The sequence below is a fragment of the Hipposideros armiger genome, unplaced genomic scaffold, assembly GCF_001890085.2.
Source record: "Hipposideros armiger isolate ML-2016 unplaced genomic scaffold, ASM189008v1 scaffold_530, whole genome shotgun sequence".
Classification (NCBI taxonomy): Eukaryota; Metazoa; Chordata; class Mammalia; order Chiroptera; family Hipposideridae; genus Hipposideros; species Hipposideros armiger.
The window spans coordinates 908,414-926,579 of record NW_017731880.1 but is presented as its reverse complement, the minus strand read 5'-3'; the positions used below and the strand labels follow the sequence as shown (position 1 = coordinate 926,579).

General features: G+C 53.7%; 1 protein-coding gene across 2 annotated transcripts; it reads right to left on the bottom strand.

Annotated features, from left to right (window-relative positions):
• On the bottom strand, positions 1-18,163 carry SELENOO (selenoprotein O). Of its 2 annotated transcripts, none has more exons than XM_019668559.1 (9): positions 17,536-18,163; positions 8,991-9,194; positions 7,610-7,790; positions 6,783-6,913; positions 6,084-6,364; positions 2,276-2,426; positions 825-1,010; positions 553-709; positions 1-453 (listed from the first exon to the last, which is right to left on the bottom strand). In XM_019668559.1, exons 1-9 carry the CDS (start codon positions 18,111-18,113, stop codon positions 280-282), a joined length of 2,043 nt encoding a protein of 680 aa, XP_019524104.1. In that variant the 5' UTR covers positions 18,114-18,163; the 3' UTR covers positions 1-279. The 2 variants fall into 2 exon arrangements, with proteins under 2 accessions (XP_019524104.1, XP_019524105.1); XM_019668560.1 differs by having other exon boundaries at positions 289-453.
• Between the last annotated feature and the right edge of the window lie 3 nt (positions 18,164-18,166).

Sequence of the window (18,166 nt, the reverse complement as noted above, 5' to 3'; positions counted from 1 at the left end):
GACGCTGCTGCGTGTTTTATTCAGGGGCCTCACCCCCGAGCGGGGGCCACGCAGCACCTCCTTAGGCTGGCAGGGCGGCGGGGGCTGCCGCCCGGCCCGCCTGCTGAGCGTGGTGCCGGGCTGCCGAGTCAGCGTCAGGCAGAGACAGGTCAGGTCCTGACTGGATGTCTCTGCCGTCATGGAGAGGCGGGCTGCGGGGTTGTCCCCTGGCTGGGCACTGCCTCCTGGACTCGGCTAGACATGGGGCCTTGGGGGCTTCCAGCTGGATCCCCAAGGCGGCTACGAGGATCATGTGACACAGAGTTCCGCTGCCCAGAGCGGGGGCTTGCTGCTGTAGGAGCGCCGCCTGCCTGCTGCCCCACCGGTCCCCTCGGGTTCAGCAGCCTCCAGGGCCTCGGCGGTCTCGCCCACCATGCAGTATGGGGCCTCCAGCAGCTTCAGCACCCGCCGTACCTGCAGAGGACGGAGCAGGAGAGGTTATGGGCGGCCCCCTCCCTGACCCACCCCCTGCTGCGGGCGGGGCCCAGGGGCAAGAGGGACAAGCGTCCTTGCCTCTGAGAAGTCTCCATTCTCGGCAGCCTCGATGGCGTTCTGCGCGATGTAGTTCCGCAGGATGTACTTGGGGTTGCTGGCGTGCATGACACGCACGCGCTCAGCCTGCCAGGCGGCAGCGTCACTGGCCCCTTTCCTGTCCTTCTCCAGCCGGGCTCTGGAAGCACAAACAAGCCCTCCCCTCTAGTAGCTGCAGCCCCCACCCCGCTTCCACGGGCTCCCTGGATGGGGGTCATCTGCAGCCCCCTCGCGGACGGCAGGGCTGGCCTCACCTGTACTCCTGGAGCCAGTCAGCCCAGTGGCCCCTGTTTCTGCTCAGCAGCTCAGCCGGGCTCAGCTGCTCCAGCCGTGACTGCTGTTCCACGCGCTCCAGCTCCTTCGTGATGTTGGCCTGGGTGCCGATGAGTGCGAAGAGCTGCGGGTTTGACTGTGCCAGCATCAGCATCATTGAAAGCTGCCTGCGCAAGACGGGGGGTGTCAGCGCGCCCAAGAGGCTGTGGACCGTGGCCTGGGACTGCCGGACACCACAGTGACGACTGTCCCAGCATGGAGGAGGCAGCGGCAATGGCCTCAGCTGCCCCGTCACACACAGGCACCTGCCAGCAGCCCCTCACTTGACGGGACACAGCTGCACCCAAGAAGCAGAGGCTACCGGCTGCCTTGGGCAGACCCCAAGGGTGGGTGGGTAGGGGAGGGTGTGGCACCACCCGGGCCCCAGAAAGCAAGACCAGTGGTAGGGCCCCATCTCTCTGCTGCTTTGCGCCTGTCTGCATCCCAGCCCAGCACCAGCTTCCTTTGGGAGGGGGTCCCTGCTGTCACCTCCCACGATGACCACAGGGCTGACCCTTCCCCACTTCTAAAAGGACCTGGGGGTCAGGGCAGCCGCTGACATCCCTGCCCCAGTCGCACTGGCTTCATTCAGTGGGTCCTGAGAGCCTCAGCCCACTCTCCACGCTGCTGCACTAAATTCCTCTTGGACCACAGTCTGTTGGCTTGTTTATTAAAAGCATACCTCCCAGATCTTATCCTGAACGTGGGCTGCACCCTTGAGCCATGCGTGCTCCTCCCACTGGGTGACGGTGCAGAAAGCATGACCTGGTGGGCGCCTCAGGGCCCACAGGCTCTTCCTAGGTAGGCCTGAGAGCTGATCTGGGACGCTGCCCCAGAGCAGACCACTGGCTTGCAGCCTGTGCTGTCCGTCCTTCCCAGGGTTTCGGCAAACTGCGGCTCGTGAGCCACATGCGGCTCTTTGGGTACGTTCCGTCTCAAAAGTTTGCCGACCCCTGGAAGAGCCAATCCTGTCCCTCACAACAACTTAAAAATTATTTGCGAGCCATAAATATATTTTTACATAATCACCATTATGTGAATAATATACTTTAAAAATTTTGTAAGTGAAACCATGATATTTTTATTTTCATTTTCAATTTTACTTCAGAGCCTGCGGCTCGCGAGCCGCAATTTACTGATCCCTGGCAGCTTTTCCATCTCAAAAGTTTGCCGACCCCTGGTCCTACCCATGCCAGTGTCAGCATCACTGTCCTCTGACCAGTGGGCCCCAGTGCCACGGAGAAGGGACAGGACCACCCCAGTCCTGGGAGTGGAGCAGCCACATGGCCCCCCAGGTGCCCAGCTAACTGTCCAGCATTCTCTGAGGGCACATCCCCCATGTGCTCTGTTCTAAATGTTCCTCCCTTTCTGGAAGCAAGACCCGCGTACCCACCGGGGGTCCATCTGGGGTCGGAAGGCCAGCCTCAGCTCCTCCAGGGAGGCGCACTGTGCGGTCAGCGCCGTCAGGAAGTCAGCCAGGTCCGGGGGCTCCGGCCCCACTGGGAAGGAGCTCAGCAGGTAGAAGGTGTTGGTGAAGTCGGCACCTGGAACACAGCGGCTCAGGGTGCTGGGAGGCAGGCCCTGCACGTCCCTCCCGCACAGCTCGCTCACTGACCCGCACATCCGTCCAGCACCGTGTGGGAGCCCGACTCCGTCAGGTCCAGGACTCCTGAGCCCTCTGCCCCGCCCCACTCAGCTACCACTCTGAACCCGGTAAGTCCCTTCAGTCTCTCAAGGCCTCCAGCCCGTGTCTTCACCTGTAAAATGGGTACAGTAGTGAAGGCCCTGAGGCTGGCCCGTGGCCCTCAGCACTGTCACTGAAATTGCTGCCCCCGTCAGGAGCTTCCGTGTCCAGGAGAAGCCACTGAAACACGCCCAGCATGGGGCTCCACACACGACAGACACCGTGAGGTCCTCAGCCTGACTTGTTAAAACACTGTCACCATAACCCCTAAGAAAACATCCAAAAAATATACACAAAAGGAAATGAGAAGGGAGTCAATACAGCATACTACCAAAAAATCAACTAAACTTGAGAGCAGTAGTCGAGAAAAGGAGGGACAAAAATGGTGTTAAGACACAGAAAACAAGTAGCAAAATGACAGAAGCCTGTCCTTGTCAGTAATGACTTAAAAAGTAAATGGATTATTCTCCAGTCCAAAAGCAGAGATTGGCAGGATAGATTAAAAACAGACCCAATTACATCCTGTCTGTAAGATACTCGCTTTAGACTAAAATAAGTTGCAAGTAAAAGGATGGAAAAAATGTCGCAAACAGTAACCTAAAGAGAGCTGGGTGGCTCTACTACTGTCAGACAAAGCGCACTTTAAAAAATTCATAGAACATTATTTATCGATAAAAAGCAATTGATCAAGATGTAACAATTATGGACATATATGCACCAAACAGGTTCCAAAATATATAAAGCAAATATCCATAGAGTTGAAGGGAGAAAGAGAAAATGGTCATAATGAGATGTCAACACCCCACTTCCGATGATTTAAATGGAACATGTGGCCGAAGGTCGACAAGGAGAACTTGAATAGTGCTGCAAACCAACTAGATCCAGCACGCTGTCCAGCCAGAGAAGCACACGCTCCACCTTAGGCCATAAAACAAGTTTCCATACATTTGAAAATGTATTTTCTCTAACCACATGGAATGAAGCTAGAAATCAAAAAAGAAAAATGAAAATTCACACATAATGTGAAAACACAACCAGTGGATCCAAAAAAGAAATCACAAGGGAAATTCAAAATGCTCAGAGGGGCCGGCCGAGTGGTTCAGTTGGTTAAGAGCTTAAGAGCACGGGCTCTGAGCAACGGGGCTGCCGGGTCAATTCCCACCTGGGCCAGTGATGCGTCCAAGCTGAGCTGCCAACAGGTGGCAGGATGGCTCAGCTGGTGAGAACGTGCTCCTAACAAGACTGCCTGTTCGATGGTGGGCTATGCCCGCCCACAACTAAGGCTGAACTCGGCACCTTAAGCTGAGCTGCCGCCCGGATGGCTCAGTGGATGGAGCGTGCGCTTTTAACAACAAGGCTGCTGGTTCTACTCCCACATAGATGGTGCTACACCCACCCACAACTAAGATTGAACACAGCACCTTGAGCTTAGAGGCCACGAGCTGCAGACAGGCAGCCAGATGGCAAGTGGTGCCTGCCACAACGAAGACTGACGAACAACAACTTGGCCGGTCCCCTTCCCCAATTCCCCAACACTGTTCCCCTCCCCCAATTCCCCAATAAAATCTTAAAAAAAACAAATGCTCAGACAGCACACCAAAGAAGCAGTGTCTGGGGGAGGGGGTGGGGGTCACAGCTGTAAACACCAATATTAAAAGAGCAAGTCTCACTCATCACAAGAAAAAATAGTTGGCAACTGATTAGTGACCATTTTGCAATATATACAAATATCAAGTCGTCATGTTGTATACCTGAAGTGAACATGATGTTATATGTCAATTACATCGATTAAAATATCTCAAATCAATAACTTAATCTTATATATCTAATGAACTAGACAACAAAATAAGACCAGGGTTAGCAGAAAGGAAGAGCAGAGGTAAATGAAATAGTGAACAGAAAACCAGTAAGAGAAAAATCAATGAAACAAAGAGTTGGTTCTTTGAAAAGATCATCAAAATTGACAAACTTAGCTACACTGACAAAAAAAGAAACACAAATAACTAAAATCAGAAATCAAAGTGAGGCCATAGCTATTGACCATACAGAAACAAAAGACCACAAGAGAATACGACAAACAATTGTATGCCAATACATTAGATAACTTAGATGACACACAAATTCCTAGAAACACAAATTTCCAAAACTGACTCAAGAAGTAGAAAACCTGCACAGTCTTATCACCAGTAAGATCATCGAGTCAGTAATCCAAAACCTCCTAACAGAACACCTCTGGACCTGACGGCTTCACTGGGGAATTCTACCAAACATTTAAGGAAGAATTAACACCAATCCGTCTCAAACTCTTAATAAAAGGAGGGAGCACTTTCTCATTTGTTCTGAGACTGGCAATGGCTTCATAGAAAGCCAAAGAAAGACAGGACAAGAAAACTAGACCAATATCCCTGAGGAACATGGATGCAAAAATCCTCAACCGACTACTAGTGAACCAGTCAGTAGTATATTAAAAGGATAAGACACCATGACAAAGTAGCATTTACCCCAGGAATTCAGGGGACATTCCATGGACTGAACATTTGTGTCCCCCACATTCACACATGGGACCTCCATACCCCAGTGATGGCAGAGGAGGTGGGGCCTCCTGTGCCCTTGTCGGAAGGGACACAGCGAGAGGGCAGCCATCTGTGAACGAGTGGGGGGTCCTCACCAGACAAAATCTGCTGGCACCCTGACCTCAGACTTGCAGCCTCCAGAACTGAGGAACCAATGTCCATTGTTTACGGCCCCATTGGTGGCACTTTATTATAGCACTTTAAAGTGACTAAGACAATTCTGACTGAAGGAGTAAAACCATGTGAGCATCTCAACTGAGGCAGAACGGTGAACACACTCAAACTAGAAACAGGAGGAAACCTCCTTACCCTGACCAACGGCATGTATGAAACGGACCACAGGTGACTCCGGACTCAGCGGTGAGGGACCGAGAGCTTCCCCTGAGATCAGGACCCAGTGGGGTGCCGCCCCACCGTCTGTCCCACATTGTGCCAGGAGGGGTAGCCAGAGCAATTCGGTGAGTGAAGCACACCCCAGGCCTCGTGTGTAACCAAAAGCCGAGAACGGGGGCTCAGACGTTTGTACGTGTGTGTTCACAGCAGCTAGCGGGTGAGAACAACCCGTGTCCATCGATGGTGATGGACAAGCAAAGCGCGGTCCACTCGTGGAATGGACGTTATTCTGCCTTAGCACAGATGGACCTTGGGATGTGATGCTGAGCGCAATCAGGACAGACACTGTGATCCACTGCTGTGAGGGACCTACAGTTGTCACATTTACAGATAGAGTGGAAATGTGGGTGCCGCGGGGGGGTGTGTGCCTGGGGAGCTAGTGTTTAATGGGGATAGAGTTTCGGTTGGAGAAGATGGAAAATTCTGGAGATGATGGTGGGGATGGCTGCACAACAGTGTGAATGCACCTAGTGCCACTAGACGGTGTGCTGAGAAATGGCTCAAAGGGTACAGTGGGGACAGCCCCGTGTGGCGTGTCCGCCCGCGCTCACCGGTCTGCTGCATGGTTTCCAGGAGCTGGGCCACCAGCGCTGCGTCCTCCTCGCACGCGGCCTGGATGAGGCCCAGCTTCCTGCGCATCTTGTGCAGGTAGTGCCTGCGGAACTCGGCGTCGTAGTTCTCGGCCAGGATGGCCTCGGCCAGCTCCAGGGGCAGCTCGGGCTCCAGGGCCTCGGCCAGCTTCTGCAGGTTCCATTTGCACACCTCAGGCTGCTTGCTGTACGCATAGCGCCCGGCGTTGTCGGAGGCATTGCACACGTGGTCGGGGTCGTACCTGCCACACGGGGGAGCGAGCTGTGGTGCTGCCCAGCGAGACAGTGCAGGCCCTTGGGGCATCCAAACTGCCCAGGTCAAGGGCCCTGTCCCGCCCACACAACTGGCCAGCAGCCCCGACGGCCCCACCTCAGGGGCAGGGAAGCAGCACCCCACGCGTCGCCCCTGGCCAGGCGGCACCCTCTTCCTGCCCCCGTCACTGCCCCTTCAGTCCACCTCCTGCTGGGAGCGCAGCCACCCTTTAAAAAGGCTTCTCTGCTTGAAACCCAGCCCTCCAGGGGACTTTGCTGCTGGGAACAGCGACCAGGCGTTAAGGAAATCAGCCGCACCCGCGGGGCACTGTCCTCTCCTGCCAGGCCACGAGGGCACGTGGTGTGCCCTCCCCGGCCGTGTCCCTGGCCGGGCAGGGGGCTGCTCACCTGTCCAGGAAGCCAAAGGGCCCATAATCGATGGTGAGCCCCACGACGCTCATGTTGTCCGTGTTGAGCACGCCGTGGCAGAAGCCCACACACTGCCACTCAGCCACCGTCCGGGCCGTGCGACGTGTCACCTGCGGCAGGACGGGCCTGGTTGCTCCCCCGTCTCTCCCCAAGCGAGCTGTGCCCTCTGAGGGCTCCATCCCAGCACGCTGTCATCTGGGCCAGCACCCAGCCATTCAGGAGAGCGTTTAAGAAGGGACACGGCTTTGAAGGAGCTGAGGTGTGGGCTCGTCTGTCTCTTACAGACTCACACATTTGGCCTTGTACGCACACCAGAAAAATCACAGAACCGTGACATCCCCGTGGCTCAGGCCCAGTGGGACAACCATGTGCAAAGGAGGAGACCACGTCATCAGGCAAAACCTGCCCTAGGCCCAGGACCCTGTGCCCCTGGACCCAGCCTCACCCTGCAGGCTTCAGCAGGGGCTTAAACAGCCTACCCGCCCAGCGCCGTGACACTGGCCCCGCACGTGCCACGCATGTGAGGCTGAGGACGCTCCAGGAACCCCTGACAGACAGATGGAGGCTGGAGAGGAAGGGCGACCCGCCCGGATCACCCGCCACAGGTGGGAGCTGAGCGCCACCGGCTGGCGTCCCCTGGCCCAGGCGCTCGCCTCAGCAGACAGGAAGTGAGAGAGCCCAGCCCAGAAGGCTTGGGGGGTGACAGCGGCTCGGCACCCACTTCTGGTGGCAAGGGCGCTGACCCAGGGCCCTCAGGCAGGCAGGCTGAGCACCCACGCGCCTGCAGGAGGCCACAGCCCGCCTACCTCGCGGAAGAAGGCAGCGTTCCTCTGCACACTGTCGCTGGCATGAGCGGCCTGGATTTCAGGGTAAAAAGTGCCGATAACATAGTCCAGCATCTGTATGCGAATGTCATTCCTCCCCACGCTGGGGCCTGCATGCCCTGTGCGCTCGTCTGTGGACTTAAAAATCTCAAAGGACCCGAACCTGGAGGGGGACCAAGTTTTCGAAAGGTTAGCGGCAACCCCGCCCCATGAGTGGAGAAAGTGCGGCCGCTAGAGCTCAGAGCCTCCAGAGGGAAGAACACCGAGAGCACACGAAACCAGGGAGCGCTAGTCTTTCAGTGACAGGACAGGCACGGCGCACTGCGGGTCACCTTCCACACAGCCCAGGGACCGCCATGGCCGTCTGGCCCCCGACTCGACCAGGACGAGCAGGGCTGCATGCTCACGCTCCCACACCTAGGGACACGTCAGTCCAGGTGCAGTGACCAGCAGGGTCAGCTGTGTCTACTATGGTCACTGCCTGTGAGCGGTCAGCAGTGGTTCTCCACCGAGTCCCATGCCCCCAGGGGATGTGACGCAATGTCTGGAGGCAGTCTGGGTGCCACAGCTGGGGTTATGGCCAGCAGCTAGTGGGAGGCGGCTCCCCGACTGCCCACCTGTTCCAGGAAGGCCCACGGCAGGGAAGGGCTGGTCAGAATCCGGTGCTGCTGCTGCAGAGCACGTCCTGGGGCTGCCCTGGCTCCTCCCATCCCCCAGGGGGCTGGCCTGGTGACAGCTGAGCTGTCTCAGGTGCTTTGACATGCACAAGGGCACATCAGAGCCGAGAGGTTGCCATAGCCTCCTCCTGGCAACTCTGGGTTTGATGGCAGGCAGCACGGTGACATTGGTGATGGAGGCAGAAAGGACTCCATTTAATGACCGGGCGAGGAAGACGGGCTTGCCAGGAGTGTACCAGCCCTTACTCATCATGACTCAGAGTAAGGTCATTTGCTTGGTGAAGTTCCTTGTCATAAACTCCAAGTAAACAGCTATGCGCCCCCTCCCGGAACCTCATGTGTGGACAGCCCCCGACTGCCCGAGGCCCTGCACCCTGCCGGCCCCTGCCCTCTAGCCGCCACCCCATTTTGTCTCATGGTGGCCAGAGTCTGAACAGGGAGTGTGCGAGGGCTTGGCACAGCTGTGCACACGCAGGGCGGCACTGCCGAGCCAGAACGTGCCCAGTGCCTCTGGCCCCCAAGTCCCTCCCGTGGTGCAGTGTCTCCTTCCTGGACACTCTGCTTCTGCTGCCCCAGGGATGGGCCAGCGGCCAGGTCCTGACCATGTCACCGAGGGGCATTCCAGTTGCCTAAGCACGTGGCCTTGACCTGCTAACCGAGTGAACACAGGCCCGCGGGCGCATTACCTGAGGAAGGTGGGAGCTATACGCAACACGACCGCGCACGGTTCACGCTTGGGATTACCATCATAGAACACGTCGCGCACGACCGTGGACTGCGACGTGACGCAGGCCCCGGCCCGCGTGGTGGGGACGCCCAGGTGGAACATGGCCTCGCTGCACAGGAACTCCCGGATGCTGGACCGCAGCACCTTGCGACCGTCAGCCTGTCTGGAATCAAACACAGGAGTCACTGCCGGTCAGGCGGGTGTCGCACAGCATCCAGGATCGGGCAGCCCAGGGAGGGGCCTGACACATGCCGAAAGCGCTTGAAAACCATTCACATGTGGCTCTGATAGCACGGTCAGAAGTCCACTGTCCACGAGACCAGGCTGTCCCGGGTCTGGAGCCTCAGCCCAAGTACCCAGCCTGCAGCTGAGTGAACGCCGAGGATGATAAAGGCCACACCAGGCAGCCCGCTCGTCGTGTCACACACACTGCAGTTGTTTGTATGAATTTATTTTACAAAAACACAGTAACACACATACACACAACAGCAGTTTGTAGTGGGGGGAAGGACCTCAGACTACTGACAGGCTCGTATGCCTTCAACTGTTTTTATTACACTAAGCCTCTATTATTATTATTTTTTAATAGACTATTTTTCAGAGCAGTTTCAGGTTCACAGCAAAACTGAGTGGAAAGTGCAGAGTTCCCATATCTCTCCCCCCTCCCCCAGCAGCCTCCCCCCGTGTCGGCACCCCCAGCAGATGGGACAGTTGATGAACCTGCACATACACGTCATTGTCACCCAGAGTCCATAGTTTACATTGGTGGTGGACATTCTATGGGTTCGGAGAAATGCAGGACACGTAGCCACCAGTTTAGTGTCACACTGAGTATTTTCGCCGCCCTAAGAAGCCTCTGTGCTCCCCTGTTCATCCCTCCCCAACCCTGACGCCCCTGATCCTTGTACCGTCCCCACAGTTCTCCCTTTTCCAGAATGTCTAGAGCTGGAACCACACAGTGTGCGGCCTGGTCAGATGGCTTCTTTCACTTAGTGACGTGCACTTAAGGTCCCTCCATGTCTTTTCCTGGCTGTTAGCTTATTTCTTTTTAGTGTTGAATAACATTTCACTGTCTGGCTGGACCACTTTGTCCACTGCCTACTGAAGGGCGTATTGGCTACTTCCAAGTTCTGGCAATTAAGAATAAAGCTGCTGGAAACACCTGTGTGCAGGTTTTTATTTATGTACTATTATGTTTTTATTTCAAATTCCCATTGTTCATTGCTGGTATATAGTAACCGACTCTTGTGTGGTAACTTTGTATCCGGCAATCTTGCTATAATTGCTTATTAGCTCATTTTCTTGTCAGTTCTTTGAGATTTTCTACATGGATGGTCATCTGCAAACAAAGACAGTTTTAATAATTCCTCCATCTCAATCTCTATACTTTTGATTTCCTTTTTTGTCTTATTGCGTCAGCTAGGCCTTCCAGTGTGATGTTGAAAAGCAGTGGTGACCGAGGACAGCCTGCCTTTTTTTCTGATCTTAGTGGGAAAGCATTGAGGTTCTCATCCTTAAGTAGATGTTAGCTGGAAGTTTTCTGTAGATGTTCTTTATCAATTTGAGGAAGTTCCCTTTATTCCTAGTGTGAAGTTTTTATCATGAGTGGGTAATGGATTTTTGTCAGATGCTTTTTCTGCATCTGTTGACATGATCTGTGATGTTTCTTCCATAGCCTGTTGATCTGATGGTGTGCACTGATTAATTTTCTAATGTTGAATCAGCCTTGCTTACCTGGAATAAATCCCATTTGGTCATGGTGTATAATTCTTCTTATACATTATTGGATTTGCTTTGCTAATATTCTGTTGAGGATTTTTGCATCTACGATCATAAGAGATATCGGTCTATGGTTTTTTCCTTTGGTATTGTATTTGTCTGGTTTTGGTATTAGGGGACTGCTGGCCTCACAGGATGAGTTAGGAAGTATTTCCTCTGCTTCTATCCTCTGAAAGAGGCTGTAGAGAATTGATATGTCTTCCTTAAATGTTTGGTAGAATTCAGCAGGGAACCCATCTGGGTCTGGTGCTCTGTGTTTTTGAAGGTTATTAATTGTTGACTCAATATCTTTAATAGAAACAGGCCTACTCAGAATATCTTCGTGTATCTATTCTTAAGTGTTTTGGCAGATTACATCTTTCAAGGAACTGGACCGTTTAGTATGTGTTATCAAATTTGTGAGCATAGTTATTAATAATATTCCTTTATTATCCCTTTACTGTCCATTAGGTTTATAGTGACGTCTCTTCTGGTATTTCATTTCTGGTATTAGTAATTTGTGTCCTCTTTCTTTCTTAGTTAGCCTGGCTAGAGGACTACTGATTTTACTATTCTTTTCAAAAGATCAGCTTTTGGTTTAATTGATTTTCTCTATTTCCTATTTCATTGATTTCTGCTCTAATTTCTCTTACTTATTTACTTCTGCTTACTTTGGATTTGCTTTGCTCTTCTTTTTCTTAGTTTCCTACGGTGGAAGCTTGGATGATTGGTTTTCGGTATTTCTTATTTACCAACATTTGCATTCACTGCTGTAAATTTCTCTCTAATCACTGCTTTCCTTGCACCCTACACATTCTATCTGGGTGAATTTTCCACGTGACCTTGAGAAGAATGCGTGTTCTGCTGTGGCTGGGTGAAGCCGTCTACACATGTGCATTCTGTCCAGTTGATTGGTGGTACTGTTGAGTTCAACCAAGTCCATTCTGGTTCTCTTGTCGCTGGATCTTTTTTTTTTAAAAAGATTTTATTGGGGAATTGGGGAAGGGGAACAGTCAAGTTGTTGCCCTTCAATCTTAGTTGTGGAGAGCGCAGCTAACTCAGCTCCAAGTCCAGTCACCATCCGGCCACCCACTGGCAGCTCACAGGGTGCCGTGTACAATCTTAGTTGTGGGTGGGCGTAGCCCACCATCCCATGAAGGAGTCAAACCGGCAACCTTGTTGTTAGGAGCACATGCTCTCACCAGCTGAGCCATCCTGTCACCTGTTGGCAGTTCAGCTCAGGCGCAGCGTCACTGGCCCATGTGGGAATCAAACCGGTGATCCTGTTGCTCAGAGCTCACACTCTTAACCAACTGAGCCACTTGACCGGCCCTAGAGCTGACCATTTCTGTTGAAGCCTCCAGATGCAACAGTGGCTTCAACTGCTTCTCCTCGCAGTTCTGTCAGCTTTTGCCTCATGTATTTCGACACTGTTGTGAGGTGCCTACACATTAAGGATTGTTATTTCTTCCTGGAGCATTCACCCCCTTCATCTTTATGTGATGCCCTCTTTCATCTCTGATGACTTTCCTTGTTCTGATTAGTGTTAGCGTGGCATGACTTTCTTCATCCCTTTACCTTTCAATCCATGTTGTCTTTATATTTAAAGTGGGTAGACAACACACAACTGGGTTGTATTTTTTGATCCACTCTTAAGTCTCGTGTTTTTAGTGCACTTAGATCACTGATGTTCAAAGTGATGTTGATTTAGTTGCATTAAAATTTACCATATTCGTGACTATTTTCTATTTGTTCCTCTTTTCAATTTTTGTCTTCTACTCCTTTTCTGCCTTTTGTAGTGTTAATTGAGCATTTTGTGATTCTATTTTCTCCCCTTTCATTAGTCTCTCCTAGTGTATCAGTTACACTTTGTTTTAACTTGTTTTAAGTGGTTGCCCTAGATTTTATAATATACATTTACAACTAATCCAAATCCACTTTCAAATAACACTACACCACCTCATGGGTAGTGTGAGTACCTTATAACCCTAATTCCTTCCTCCCACCCCTATATCATTACTGTCCTCAATTTCACTTATACATAAGCATATGGAAATATATATACACACACACACACACACACACATATATGTGGTCAAATACAGTGTTACTAGTAGTATTTAGAACAAACTGTTGTTAGATGAAGACTAAAAAAAACCAAGTGTTTATTTTTCCTTCAGTTCCTTCTCCAGTGTTCGTTCTTTATGTGAATATGAGTTTCTTACCCACATCATTTCCCTTCTGAGAACTTCTTTGAACATTTCTTGCAAGGGAGGTCTACTGGCAACAAATTCCCTCAGTCTTTGTCTGTCTGGGAAAGTCTACTTCCCCTTCATTTTTTTTTCTTTAATTTTATTGGGGAATTGGGGGAGGGGAACAGACAAGTTGCTGTCCTTTTGTTCTTCAGTCTAGCTGTGGAGGACGTCACTTCACTGACCCATGTTGGTATTATCATTGTGCTCTTTCCAGGTGAGGCACTCCATCGTTGGCCTCTGGATGGCCGCTCACGGCGGCTCTTGGCAGCTCACACTGGCTGCCGGTTGCTCATGCTGGCTGCCAGCCACTCACGGTATCTTATGGCAGCCCCACTGCAGCCTACGCCATCGCCAGGGACTCACAGCAGGCCAGTTCCAACTCGACCTGTTGTTCAGCATCTTAGCTGTAGAGGGCGCAGTGTCACTAGCCCTCATGTGGGATCTGAACTGGGGCCCTGCTGCTCAGAGCTGGCGTCCCAAGCCAGCTCCTAATCAACGTGCCACTTGGCCGGCCCCCCTTCACTTTTGAAGGGTCATTTCACAGGGTAGAGTCCGGGCTGTGGGTCTTCCATTTCGCCCGGCTCTCCTCGCTCACACGGTTTCTGAGGATGCAGTTGTAACTCGTCTCTGATGCTCTGCAGGTCAGACTTCTGCCTCTCACTCTGTTGTATTTTTATCTTTATCTTTCCTTCTCTGTAGCTTGAAAGTGATGCGCCAAGGTACAGTTTTCAGGGGCATTAATCCCGCCTGGTGTTCCCTGAGCTCCCTGGATCTGTTTGGTGTGACATTCATTTGGGAAAGCTCTCAGTCGTGACTATTGCTGATATTCCTTCTGTCCCTTCTCTCCTGGCATTCCCGTCACACACATTACTGCATGTACAGGTCCCCAGAATCCTTGGACAGTCTGTTGTGTTTTCAGTCTTTTCTCTCCTTACTTTTCATCTTTGGAAGTGGTTACTTAGATATCCTGTAGCTCAGAGATTCCTTCCTCTTCTATGTGCAGTCCACCAACATGACCATCAGAGGCATTCTCCATTTGTATTAGTGTTTTTGCTAGAAATCACTAGCATTTCTCCTGGTTCTGTTTGAGTCTTCACCTCTCTGCCTCCACCTGTTTTGCGTGCTGTCTACTTTGTCCATAGAGCCCTAGAACATTAATCACGGTTGCTTAAAATTCCCAGTCTGCTAATTCCAGCATCTCTGCCATATGAGTCTGGTTCTGCTGCTGCTCTGTCTTTTCCCACTGTGTTGTCACCTTTTGGTGTGCCTTGTCATTTTCTGTTGACAGCCAGGCCTGATGTCCTGGGTGAAAGGAACTGCTGTAAACAGGCCTTTAGTGATGTGATGAGTGTAGGTTGGGGGGTAATGTTCACAGTCTTAGGATTAGGTAAGTCTTTTACTGAACCTGTGCTCTGGACTGTGGACTTCCATGGATGTGTCTTGGTCCCCTTGTCCCCAGAGCTGGCTGGAGTGGGGTATTCCCTTCACCAAGGTGAGTCAGGCACCGATGAAGCCCCATCAGGTCAGGCCTCACTCACAGCACAGTGCTCTGGTGTGTTTCAAAAGGTTCCTTTTCCTCTCCCCCTGCCTAAAGTACAAGGGGAGTTTTCTCCACTATTTACTGTACAAACCTAATAGAGCTCCAGGAGATAAAACTCACAGGAGTGGGGACCCCTTAAAACAGTGCCCCTGGAGTTTCTGAGTTGTTCACACCGAGCCTCCAGCAGTTCGTCACTTACAGAGCAAGGATCCTGCAGAGGTTCCTGCTCTGGGAAGTTGTGGCTCTCTGTGTCTGTCTGCCGTCAGTCTCTCCAGTCTGGCGGGCAGAGGTTTGCCTTGTGACCTCTCTTCTCTTATGGAGCTAAGAAAAGGTGCTGATTTTCCAGTTTGTTCAGCTTTTTACTTGTTAGAATGGACTGGTGACTTCCAAGCTTCTTATATGCCAGATCGGAAATTCTTTCATTTTTATTTAAAAAAAGAAAGTGGTAGCAGCACATGAGAACAAAGGGCCTGCAGAGCCATGTCCCTCCCTGGAGGATCAAGGGGCTGGACGCTCTGACCTCCGAGGGCCCCCATCCTAGCAAACAAACATACCAACAAAGTAAGTTTGGATCTTTGCACGTGGGAGCCGGGCCTGGTGAAGGGCAGTGTGTGCCAGCACTCTCCTTGGCAGGAAAGCACCCACAGCGATGCAGAAAGGTATCTGAGAACAAAAACGTGTGGGACGACAAGGAGCACAACTTCTGTCTTGCCTGGCAGGACGCCACTGCGGAGTGAGGCGTCTGGCTGTGCCTGCTGCCTGTGTCCTCTGCTGGGAAGGGCCTGGGCCTGCACAGTGGGGCCAGGGAGGCCAAAGGTAAGCAGAGGCCATGCTCAGACTGGCACTCCGGGCCCTGGTGGCCTCCGGCTTGCCCTCAACCGGGAGCCATCCCAGGTGTGAGCGACACCTCTGGAAACCGGCTGGGAATTCACCCCAGGGCTCTCTGAAGGGTGACTGCTTGCCCCTGGCCAGCGTGACCCTCAGTCCACAGCTGTACTCCACTGACCTCCTGGTTTGTGCAAGGAAGTGTGTCAGGGTAATCTGTCCTCAAATGTCACTCCACCCCCTCTCTGGCCTGGGAGTCACATCTCAGCCCAACTGGATTTCTTGTTTACTGGCAGGAGCCACCATAGCCCACGCGCATCTCAAATCTGGTAAAAATGACCTGAAAACCTGTCTCCTTGCTCAGGGTGAGGTTTCCCAAACAGAAGCCAGAGCTGAACTATGATCACAGAACAAGGGTGAAGGGCCTCAGAGGGTGCCCTGCCCCCACACAGCTGATCGGACATTGACAAGTCCCTTGTCCTGCATGCCCATGTCTGTCCTCAGCCAGGCTGCTGGGATGGACCCGGCTGAGGATGAGTTCTGCTCCTGCCGAGAGAGGCCCCACTGCAGGCAGGAGGCAGAAGCAGCTACCTGTCCAACCCTCAAAACCCAGCAGCTGGCCTTAAGCCACTCACAGCCACTCTGCACTACACCCCAAGTGTTACTGACGCTGAGGACCCCAGCACCTGCGGCTGAGTAAGGTCAAAGGGCCTCTTTCTTTTAAAGAAAAAAAAAAAGATATTCTAATAGACCTCAGGTCTGGAAGCACTGACTTAAAACTCAAGTGTTCAAATACAAAGTGACTTCCAGTAGCTGATTCCTCTCACAAAAAGGTTTGTCTCTATAACTAGCAAAAATGAATTATAAAAATGTACACATAAAGTTTAAAGATGTGCACAGAATGAGCAGCTCCGGGGGAGAAGCATTTACATATCGTGCCAAGGGGCAGAATCTCCCGTTGATCACTGGTGTGGACTGCTCTGGGCAGGGTGTTCGAGGTGGGTGGTGGAGGTGCCAGGCAGAACCAGGAAAACTTTAGACAGAGGTGTGCAGATGGGTGATGAGAAAGAACCAGCTATTTTGAGGAGCTGAGAAAAAGCTGCTGGGGTGGGGGTGGGGGGACGTATCCCGTCCCCGGAAGGAGAGGAGGTGAGAGCACAGGAGTGGCTGGAGGACAGACACACCCTCAGGATTTCTTTGAGTGTAAAATGCCAACTTCGCTATTTTCTTATCCATTCAAAAAGCATTCAACGAATATGGACTAAATATGTGAACTGCCTGGTGGAAAAAAGCAAGACCGTCAGGTGCGTCTGTACCTGAGGGGAGGGCAGCTGTGGGAAGAGCACCCCGCTGGGTCTGGACCCAGGCCCTGGACGGCCGCGGGCCCCTGCACAGCTGCCTCACACTGCCCGCCTCACTGCTGGTCTGCACAGGGCTGGCCTGCAGCTTGGAAGCCTGAGCCTGGGAGAACATCCACTGGGAGGGCGGATCCGAGGGGGTGTTGTCCCTGCCCAGGGCTCCGGTGGCCCAGCAGACACCTGGGAGTGGACACGCAGATGCTGAGCACAGTGGCGGGAAGCAGACCGCCCACGGAGCATTTCGAGGAAGCCTTGTGCTGTCTGCGTCCGCCTGACAAGTCACCCTGGCTCCCCTGAGCAGCAGTGGCTGGTCTGCGCACACGGTAAACACGAGCGTGTCACACGTCCAAAGTCCTTGGATGGTTTGTGAGAACAGAGCATGGGCAGCTGCCAGTGCTGTGGGATCGTCAGATGCTCCACCTGACACGACAGTCAGCAGGAATCCCCAAACTATGGCGGCCAGAGGGGGCAGGGGCACCAGGCAAGCAGCAGGCCCGCAGGGAAGGAGGCCTGGGCCTCTCCTGGCCTCAGGGCCCTCCCTCCCACAAGCTGTTCCCTCCGCCAGGATGCCATTACAAACCATGTCCTCCGTCCCTAGATCAAACTTTCCGGAGTTACATCCCACCCCCAACGGGGGCGAAGCTCAGTGGGCATGCACACGCAGCCTGCCCCCCACACACACACATCTAGAGAGAGTGGGGTGGCCCTCCGGGGGTCAGCACACCTCAGGCCCGGCGCCCCGCCCGGCCCGCCTGGAGAAGCGCCCACCTGGAGAAGGGCGTGGGGCCGGTGCCCTTAAGCTGCAGCTCCCAGCGCTCGCCGGCCGCCGTGCACACCTCGCCCAGGTACATGGCAGCGCCGTCGCCCAGCTGCCCGGCGAAGTGGCCGAACTGGTGGCCGCAGTAGCAGTGCGCGGCGGGCTCCGCGCCGGGCAGCAGCGCGTTGCCGCTGAAGAAGAGCGCGGCCTCGGCCTCGCGCGCCTCGCGGGAGGCGTCGTCGGCCGGCGGCGCGCCCAGGCCCAGCAGCGCCAGCGCGGGCTCCGACAGCGCCACCAGGCGCGGCTGCTGCAGGGGCGTGGGCCGCACGCGGCTGAAGCAGGCCCCGGGCACCGGCCGCGGCTCAGACGCGGCGCCCTCGGGGCCCGGCGGCGGCGTCTCCACCGGCAGCGCACGCAGAGCGCGGTTGTCAAAGCGCAGCCCCGCCAGCCAGCGAGGCACTGGCTCCATGGCGGCGCCGCAGGCGGCCGCCGAGGTGGAGCAGGTCGCGGGCGGCGGGCGGCAGCCGAGAAGCGACAAAGCGCGGACAGCCGCGAACGAAGCCCCGAGCTGAGGCCTGAGCGAGGCCATAAGCGGCGCCGCTGCGACGGAAACCCTTCTGCTCCGACCGGACGTCCCGCCCT

Excerpts from the sequence above, each read along its gene's own strand:
- SELENOO (XM_019668560.1), bottom strand. The coding sequence starts at position 18,113 with ATGGCCTCGCTCAGGCCTCAGCTCGGGGCTTCGTTCGCGGCTGTCCGC. Across the intron at positions 7,791-8,990 it reads ATAGCTCCCACCTTCCTCAG|GTTCGGGTCCTTTGAGATTT; the intron begins GTAATGCGCCCG and ends GTCCCCCTCCAG. Across the intron at positions 710-824 it reads GACTGGCTCCAGGAGTACAG|AGCCCGGCTGGAGAAGGACA; the intron begins GTGAGGCCAGCC and ends TTGTGCTTCCAG.